The sequence below is a fragment of the Kogia breviceps genome, chromosome 9 (genome assembly GCF_026419965.1).
Source record: "Kogia breviceps isolate mKogBre1 chromosome 9, mKogBre1 haplotype 1, whole genome shotgun sequence".
NCBI lineage: Eukaryota > Metazoa > Chordata > Mammalia > Artiodactyla > Physeteridae > Kogia > Kogia breviceps.
This window is the reverse complement of record NC_081318.1, coordinates 23,566,673-23,576,219: the sequence shown is the minus strand read 5'-3', so window position 1 is coordinate 23,576,219 and position 9,547 is coordinate 23,566,673. Positions and strand designations below refer to the sequence as shown.

Here is a 9,547-nt window from a genome sequence, read left to right as displayed (position 1 = left end):
AGGGAGAGATTACTCCTAATACTCTGGATGAGAGCTCCCCGAGGACAGCTTGGACCCCTGGATGTTACAGTTGACAACTTCCTCCCCTGTCCCTCCCTCCATTAGCCAAGAGGTCAGCAGTCAAGGTCTGCTATCTGACCCTGCTGGTTCAGTCAGGACCAGAAGGAGCTGTGCTGGGGCAGAACAAACAGCCACTCTGCTTCCAACATTAGACTCTGTCATTCCCAAGAGCCCTATGCCCTCCACCCTCCTAACGCCAACCCCTTGCCATCATCCCTGACAGTTGCCCTGCTCCCCAAGTCTGGACAGGCCTGAAATTGGAAGCGGACCCTCTGGAAAGGGTGTGGGTGGGCTTGCTCAACAGTCTTTCCCCACAATCACCTTAACCACAGCGTCTGGAGTGGAGCCCTGTCCTCTGGGGAGCAAACGAAACATCTTGATCTGTGCTCACCATCTCTCAGAGCACATACGAGGCTGGGGGTAGGAGAGGGAAGAAGAAAGGTGAGGAGAGAGAGACAGAGAGAGGCTTAGAAGCAACATTATGGTTAATAGGCAACATTGAACTCCTTAAGTGTGAGATCACGTGTTAAAATAAGCAGAGCATTGACTGTGTTGTTGGGAGATTTACCTTTACTCATTTATTCTACGTGTAAAGGACTTTGTCAGATGCTGGAGATACAAAAAGTGACTAAGATAAGTTCCCAGTCTTCAAGAAACTGGGCAGACAGAAAATTTAAAACCTGACCATGACAACCCAGAGTGACTGGCGCTGCCCTGGAGAGAAGGACAGGGCAGAGCACAGCAGGGGCATATAATGGGGTTGGAGTGGGGCGTCAGGAACAGCTGCTTAGAGATGACTCCCCACTGAGTGCTGAAGGATAAGTAGGGGATGTCCAGGCAAAGAAGGGCTCCCTTCTGAGGAATATAGAGGGTTTGTGAACCTGGGAGCCTGGGGGGGGGGTGACACTGACAATATATGCCCAATGACCTTGTGAGCAGATGCACAAGAGAAGGGATTGGTGTGTGCCCCTGGCTTAGGAATCTCCCAATGCTTTTCTGGATGTGCTGGGGCGCCCCGGTTCCCAAGTGTACCCCCCCTTTTTTTTTCCTGGCTGAGACCTGCAGAGACGTGAGAACAATTGCTTCGTCAAGATCTGGCATACGGTAGATGTTCCTTGAATGAATGATGAAGTGAGTGAAATAAGCCCTCTGAGCTTTCACATCTCCCTTCCATGAGAGTGAAAATCAGCAGTGCCCACTCTGAGCAGGCTACAGGGGCAGGTTGAGTGAGGGTCATGGCTCGCAGCCCAGCGGGCATGGGGCCAGATGGGAAGGCAGGCGGTGGAGAAAAGAGCTCTTCGGACACTAAGAACTGCGTAGGGCCACGGAGCGGCCCCTCTTAAGAGGGTCCCTGCTTCTGGCTTGGTGGAGGCGCGGGGACAGCAGAGGGCTCAGGGCCCCGAGGTTCGAGTATCCTGGCGTTGGTTTCCCTCCTCCTGCCCTCACGCAGCTCTGAGGCTGGGGCCGGCGGCCGGGGGTCCGCGCTTACTGCCGAGCTGGGCGGCAGCGCCGACCTGCTCCGTAGGAAGCGAAGGGAGTTGTAAGCATCCGTGCTTTTGGAGAAAACAGGCCGGGAGGATTTGTCCATCCTTGTGGTTTTCCTCCCCCATCACCGAGCGGGACGGGGCACATGGCGCAGAGCGGTCTCCCCGCTCAGCCAACTGCCAGCAGGACCCACTACCAGACCAGGGGATCTGGTCGCTCCTTCGGCGCTGGCCTTGGGGGTGTGTCGGGGGACACGCTCGCTCGGCCTCCCGGCACCCTCCCGCCGGCACGGGGTCCAGGAGCTCCGCTGGTGCGCCGGCTTCCGGGCGGCTGCGGGGGAGGTGTCAGGTGGCCCGGCCAGGCCCCGCCCCCTCGGCCGGCCCGCCCTCCCTTCCCCTGAGCATCCGGCTCCGGTCCCCGGCCTCGCTGAGGCGGCGGCGGCGGTAGCGGCGTCGTCTGCTCCGGGCAGCGGCGGCGGCGCGAGCGGCCATGGAGGCGGGCGCCGGGGCCGGCGCGGGCGCCGCGGGCTGGAGCTGCCCGGGCCCAGGTCAGAGCGCCCCTCCCTCACCACTCCATCGCCGCTCCTTCCTCTTCTCCATCTCTCCTCCCTCCAGACCCCCACGTCCTCTGCCCCCTCTGCTGCTCCCCACCTTTACGTCCTGAGTCTTTCTCCCTCCATCCCGCCTCCCACCCAGGCCCGTTCTCCATCTTTCCGGGCTGGGTCCTCCCCACACCGGCCGCATCCTCCCTGGCAGTCCCTCCCCTGAGCCCTCTCAGTCTCGTCTCTCCAGACCAAAGGTGCTTCCAGCCCTGGGGGCTCCAGACCCTGCACCGGCTCGGACCCCCAACTATTCTGAGCGCGGGGCGGGGGTGGGGTGGACGAAGTCCAAGGAGAGAATGTAGGAGAGGGGAGCGGCTCCAGTGCAGAGCCCCTTCCCACACGAGCCCTGCCCGCCATCAACCCCTTCCCCTTCCACCTCACCCTTTCAGCCTCTTCTGTGCTGGATCGCGCCCTCTGCCCTCCCCCTTGTCCCCTCTGGGCTAAAGAGACACACACGCTTTCTGCCTGTGCAAGGGAGAGGAGCCTGGAACGGGGGTGCAGGAGAGGTTGGGCAGTGCAGGGCGGTGTCTCTGTAGGCCCAGCTTGAGGGGCGGCCTGGGGAGGCTCCTGGCAGAGAGCCAAGTACTTCCACCGGGATGAAAAACCCAGGGCTCCAAAGGGCTAGAAGGTGTGTCCCTTCCCCCGCTCCAGCTGCGCCCCAGCCGCCCCTCCCATCCCACGATCCCTCCTCTCCCTTCTCACAGGACCCACAGTGACCACTTCTGGCTCCTGCGAGGTGTCAGAGGGTTGTGAGAGGAAGAAAGGCCAACGCTGGGGGTCCCTGGAACGGCGGGGGATGCAAGCTATGGAGGGTGAGTTTTCCCAAAAAGCTTTCTTTCCATCCCCCTCACCCAGTTTCCCTTCACTTCTCCTTCCTCCCTCTGACCCCCAAAACTCTGAGCCAAGACACGGCCCTTCCCCCCAGCTCAGCTCAGCCCCTTCCACCCGTCCTCAGGGCTCAGGCCTTGAGGGAAGTTCAGGGTACATCCCTTTGGAGTCCTAATCACCAGCTAACCAGGTTGTGTGTCCCCGGGGAGCTGCCAGATAGAGAAAGAGGCCTGGTTGGACAGAGCTTTGAAGCAGCCTGTCAGCAGGGGGTTTGTTCTCACTGCCTCCAGACCCAGATCCCAAGCTGTCTCTTATTTTGAAAAGCAGGGAAGTGAGCACGTGAATTGTCTTTCTGGTGCCACCACCACTAACTTCAAATGGAAGCCTTGTGGCTTTGGTTCTCTAGGTTATCTTACCGCCTGAAAGAGGGAGCCTGGGAGCGGGGCCGGTGAGAAGTCCAACCTCCCAACACACATGTATCCCCACCAACACCAGGAGCCTGGAAGGATGCTGGTCCTGTTTCCAGGACTTCCTGTGAAGGGTCCCTATGCACACTCAATATGGACAATCCTGCTCCCCCAAGGGGGACAGATGATGCAAGGGGTCCCAGATGAACCTTAGGCTGTGGTTATTGGACAAAGATCAGAGATTCCACATTTTAAAACAAAGCAAACTATTACCATCCCGATAAGATTTTCTATTTAGAGGAACTGCATTGCAGCAAAGGAGAGCGTGCTCGCCAGCCAGAGGCTGAGGACTAGCACACCGCAGCTTCTTAACGCGTTAAAATGTCAGGCTACCTTTTACACCCAAGTACAACCTATGACTTCCCCCTTAAAACTGCCTTGTGGTCAGCCGGGTGATCTCCTGACACTCAGCAGGGAAAAGAAAAGTGGACCTGGTAGAAAATTCCAAAAAGGCTATTCGATAGAATATATTTGAAAGGGCCCCAGTGTTTGTCCAATAAAACATTTAGAGTCATTTCATTCAGATGTTCTCTTTCTCTACCTATTGACAGGCAACCCTTTCTTATGGGAAGGCTAATTTCTCACAAGCCACCCGGATCATTTGTAAACTTTGTACAAACCCCCAAACTATAATTCTTGCCCTATTTGGCTTAAAGATACACCCAGTGTCTGAATCCTTTCTTGACTACTTGTCCTGCTACCCAGAGACGAGGATGGAAGAAGCAGGTATCCTTGTGCTGGCTTCACATGGCTGAGCCAGCACCTGGCTGCCCAGTCTGCCTGAAGGCAGTACTTGGAGGCCACCAGGGGCAACATTGGTCCAGAAAGGGCCCGGGAGCGGGTGGGCTACCTCCATACTTGACTCTCACACCTGAGGGCTCCTCATGCATGCACGTCCTGCCCAGGGGCTCCTTGGGGGACACCAGGTGGCACTATTATACCATCTCTGCCCTGGGACAGTGAGTTGGAGAGCCCTCTAAGGACTGTGGAAAGGAAGTTGGCTCTTACTTGCTGGTGGTGGGGGGGTGGGTCTCTCCTAGGGGAAGTGTTACTCCCAGCTCTCTACGAGGAGGAAGAGGAGGAGGAGGAAGAGGAAGAAGAGGTGGAAGAAGAGGATGATCAAGTGCAGAAAGGTGGCAGCGTGGGCTCCCTGTCGGTTGGCAAGCACCGGGGCCTGAGCCTCACGGAGACAGAGCTGGAGGAGCTGAGGGCTCAGGTGCTGCAGCTGGTGGCAGAGCTGGAGGAGACCCGGGAACTGGCAGGGCAGCATGAGGATGACTCGCTGGAGCTGCAGGGTGAGTGCCTGTGATGGGGCCAGAGGGCCTGGGCACAAAGGCACTGGATCCTAGGCCTGATGCCAGCTTCCCCGTCACTGCAGGGCTCCTGGAGGATGAGCGGCTAGCCAGCGCCCAGCAGGCAGAGGTGTTCACCAAGCAGATTCAGCAGCTCCAAGGTAAATCCTAGCGCTCGGACTGGAGGGCAGGTGGTCATCCAAGTACTTTTTTCTTGAGGGTTTGGTTGAGGCATAGCAGACGTAGCAGACCGTCGGAACCTAATTCGGTACTTTCTCCTCATTTTCTTCTACTATTCGTGCCCTTTTCTCCTTGCCTCTCCATCCTCCTCTTTACCTAATTTTCTTTCTTTTTGCACCTCTGACTGGCTCTTCTGTTCCCCCTCCTTCACTTTCTTGCCTCCCATTTCACCCCCTTTCCAAGGCTCTCTCCTTTTTCTCTCCTCAGTCTCTCCCCCTCACACCTGCACCCCTTTTTCTTTGTTCTCCTGGTCAGTGCCACAGGTAGGTTGAATTCCAAACCAGATTGCTTTTGCCTGTCCCTCCAAGGGCATCATGGGAAGAGCAGTGAGCCAATGAGAAGTGACTGGAGGGGACTCTCTGCATCTTTTAAGGGAGGCAGATGAGAACGCTTCTTTTGCTCCCTAAGACCGAGCTGGTGGCCCCAAAAGCCCTTTCTTCTAACACCTACATGCCTTTGTCTGGGAAGCAGCAAGGCAGTCGTCCCACATTCCACTGCGCCACCAAATAAAGAGGCAGGTTTTGTTACATCTGTGGGCTTTTGGAAGGTTCCTGGGAGCTGTCCTAGAAAACTGCAGGGACTCTCCAGGGAGAACTGAGATCAAGCCAAAAGAGAAGTATAAATGGAAAAAAAAGGAAGGCCGGCAAGCAGGCCTGGAGAGGAGCAAGCCAAGGTGGGAGAGGAGGAGGGAAAGAGAAGGGAAAGAAGATGTAAGCAAAGGTAGATGCAGGAAAAGTAGACAATAAACAGGCTGAGGTGGGAGGGGAGGGGAAGTAGAGAAACTGCAGGAGCTAAGTTCCTCAGGGGAAAGGGTGTGAGCATTGGTCTCAGGTCACCTAGATTCTTGCGCCCAGCTCTGCCACATAACAAGCTTTGTGGTCTTGGGCAAGTCACTTTTATCTCTCTGAGACTCAGTTCCTTAACTGTAAAATAGGGCTAATTTAAATGTTTTGTCAACCATTTATTGAGTGCCTATATAGTTAAGAGGACCAGCTATGAACGAGATAGACCAGATCCCTCCCCTAATGAAGAGTACATTCTAATGGGGAGAGGCAGAAAATAGACAAACACCATCAGTTCAGGTGGCAGTAAATGCTATGAAGAAAATATAACAATATGATATGGAGAGATGGGGTAAGATGGAAGTTTATTTTTGATAGGGTAGTTATAAAAGTCCTCTGAGAACAGGACATTTGAGCTAAGACCTGAATAATGAGGAAGATCTGAGGGATGTGCACACCAGGCAGATGAACCAGCAACTGCAAAAGGTCAGAGGCAAGAATGAGTTTCCTGTGTTTGAGGGACAGAACAAAGGCCATTGTGGCTGGAGCAAAGTGCATGTAGAGGACTTGGGTAAGAGAGAGTTCTGAGAAGCAGGCAGAGTTCAGATTACAGAGGGCCTTATAGGTCAGCTGAGAGGTTTGACTTTTATTCTTAGTATAGTGGAAAAACATGGGAGGGTATTAGCCAGGGCTGGAGGGATATGATCCACTTTACATTTTTATTTTTTATTTATTTTTAAAATAAATTTATTTATTTATTTTGGCTGCATTGGGTCTTCTTTTTTTTTTAACATCTTTATTGGAGTATAATTGCTTTACAATGGTGTGTTAGTTTCTGCTTTACAACAAAGTGAATCAGTTATACATATGTTCCCATATCTCTTACCTCTTGCATCTCCCTCCCTCCCACCCTCCCCATCCCACCCCTCCAGGCAGTCACAAACCACCTAGGTGATCTCCCTGTGCCATGCGGCTGCTTCCCACCAGCTATCCACCCTACGTTTGGTAGTGTATATATGTCCATGCCACTCTCTTACTTTGTCACAGCTTATCCTTCCCCCTCCCCATATCCTCAAGGCCATGCTCTAGTAGGTCTGTGTTTTATTCCCATCCTACCTCTAGGCTCTTCATGACTTTTTTTTTTTTTCTGAGATTCCATATATACATGTTAGCATACGGTATTTGTTTTTCTCCTCTGACTTACTTCACTCTGTATGACAGACTCCAGGTCCATCCACCTCACTACAAATAACTCAGTTTCGTTTCTTTTTATGGCTGAGTAATATTCCATTGTATATATGTGCCACATCTTCTTTATCCATTCATCTGTTGATGGACACCTAGGTTGCTTCCATGTCCTGGCTATTGTAAATAGAGCCGCAATGAACATTTTAGTACATGACTCTTTTTGAATTATGATTTTCTCAGGGTATATGCCCAGTAGTGGGATTGCTGGGTTGTATGGTAGTTCTATTTGTAGTTTTTTAAGGAACCTCCATACTGTTCTCCATAGTGGCTGTATCAATTTACATTCCCACCAACAGTGCGAGAGGGTTCCCTTTTCTCCACACCCTCTCCAGCATTTACTGTTTCTAGATTTTTTGATGATGGCCATTCTGACCAGTGTGAGATGATATCTCATTGTAGTTTTGATTTGCATTTCTCTAATGATTAATGATGTTGAGCATTCTTTCATGTATTTGTTGGCAATCTGTATATCTTCTTTGGAGAAATGTCTGTTTAGGTCTTCTGCCCATTTTTGGACTGGGTTGTTTGTTTTTTTGTTATTGAGCTGCATGAGTTGCTTATAAATTTTGGAGATTAATCCTTTGTCAGTTGCTTCATTTGCAACTATTTTCTCCCATCCTGAGGGTTGTCTTTTGGTCTTGTTTATGGTGTCCTTTGCTGTGCAAAAACTTTTAAGTTTAATTAGGTCCCATTTGTTTATTTTTGTTTTTATTTCCATTTCTCTAGGAGGTGGGTCAAAAAGGATCTTGCTGTGATTTATGTCATAGAGTGTTCTGCCTATGTTTTCCTCTAAGAGTTTGATAGTGTCTAGCCTTACATTTAGGTCTTTAACCCATTTTGAGTTTATTTTTGTGTATGGTGTTAGGGAGTGTTCTAATTTCATACTTTTTACTTCATTGCTGTGCGCAGGCTGGTGGCAAGCAGGGGCTACTCTTCGTTGTGGTGTGTGGGCTTCTCATTGCGGTGGCTTCTCTTGTTGCGGAGCACAGGCTCTAAGTGCGTGGGCTTCAGTATTTGTGTTACACGGGCTTCAGTAGCTGTGGCTTGCAGGCTCTAGAGCGCAGGCTCAGTAGTTGTGGTGCACGTGCTTAGTTGCTCTCCGGCATGTGGGATCTTCCCGGACCAGGGCTCGGACCTGTGTCCCCTGCATTGGCAGGCAGATTCTTAACCACTGTGGCACCAGGGCAGTCCCCACTTTACATTTTTATTTTTTTAATTATTTATTTATTATTTTTGTGTGTGTGTGGTACGCGGGCCTCTCACTGTTGTGGCCTCTCCCGTTGCGGAGCACAGGCTCCGGACGCACAGGCTCAGCGGCCATGGCTCACGAGCCCAGCCGCTCCGCGGCACGTGGGATCCTCCCAGACCAGGGCACGAACCTGTGTCCCCTGCATCGGCAGGCGGACTCTCAACCACTGCGCCACCAGGGAAGCCCCCCACTTTACATTTTTAAAAGAGCACTTCAGCTACTGTGTGGAAATTGGATGAAGAGAAAGGAGTCAAAACAGTGAATCTGATCAGCAAATAACTGCACTAGTCCAGTCAAGAGATGATGGTTGGTTGGATTAGAGGGATTAGAGCCGTAGAAATGGAGATGATTGAGAATGTAATTTGAAGTTGGAGTTCTCAGGACTTCCTGAATTGGATTGGGGGATAAGAGAGACATGAAAGATGACTTTGCCTTGAGAAACTGAATAGATGGTGGTGTCATTTATTGGAATGAAGACAACTTGACAAGGAACAAATTTGGGGGCTAGGGGAACCATTTAAGACACGTTTTCTACATGTTGAGTTTGGAATGGCTATTGACATCTAAGTAAATATATTAAGGAAGCAGCTGGATATGTGAATCTAGAACCAGGGAAAAAATCAGGACTGGAGATATAAATCTGGGAGTCATTAGCATATAGATGACTTTTTTTGTGTGTGTGTGGTACGCGGGCCTCTCCCGCTGCGGAGCACAGGCTCCGTACGCGCAGGCTCAGCGGCCATGGCTCACGGGCCCAGCCGCTCCGCGGCACGTGGGATCTTCCCGGACCGGGGCACGAACCCGTGTCCCCTGCATCGGCAGTTGGACTCTCAACCACTGCGCCACCAGGGAAGCCCATAGATGACATTTGAATCCAAGGGAGATCACCATGAAATCACATGGAGAGATATAGCAAGAGGAGAGAAAAGGGTCTAGTCCCAGGGATACTCTAGAATTTAAAAGTCCAATAGAGGAGGAGAAATGAACAAGAGACTGAGTTAGGAGGAACTACTGAGGCATCTGATGACCTGGAAGCCAAGAGCAGAAAGTGCTTCAAGGAAACAGTGATCAGCGGTGTCAGAAGTTGCTAAGTCAAGTAAGATGGCCATTGAATTTGGCGAGATCGAGGGCTCTGAGACATTTCAGTGAAGATAGAAGCCTGATTGTATCGGGATCGAAGAGGAAAGGGGAGGTGAAATGGAGAAGGTGAGTACCCATAATTCCCGTAGTCATGTCTTGAAGAGAAGCAGAGAAATAAGGGAAATGAAGTCAAGGGAGAGCTTTTGGTATTTGGG

General features: G+C 51.8%; 1 protein-coding gene across 10 annotated transcripts in view; it reads left to right on the top strand.

The window, feature by feature from the left end:
• The first annotated feature begins 1,999 nt into the window (after positions 1–1,999).
• Positions 2,000–9,547, top strand: part of CCDC136 (coiled-coil domain containing 136) — a 28,168-nt gene continuing 20,620 nt past the window's right edge. For 6 of the 10 annotated variants that reach the window (XM_067042238.1, XM_067042241.1, XM_067042240.1 and 3 more), the window contains exons 1-4: positions 2,000–2,092; positions 2,851–2,958; positions 4,482–4,736; positions 4,820–4,894. In XM_067042238.1, coding sequence (XP_066898339.1) covers positions 2,035–2,092; positions 2,851–2,958; positions 4,482–4,736; positions 4,820–4,894 — 496 coding nt within the window. In that variant the 5' untranslated portion in view covers positions 2,000–2,034. Of the gene's footprint in view, positions 2,093–2,255; positions 2,344–2,850; positions 2,959–4,481; positions 4,737–4,819; positions 4,895–9,547 lie in introns of those variants that run through there. The other 4 variants (XM_067042242.1, XM_067042243.1, XM_067042239.1 and 1 more) reach the window with 4 other exon arrangements.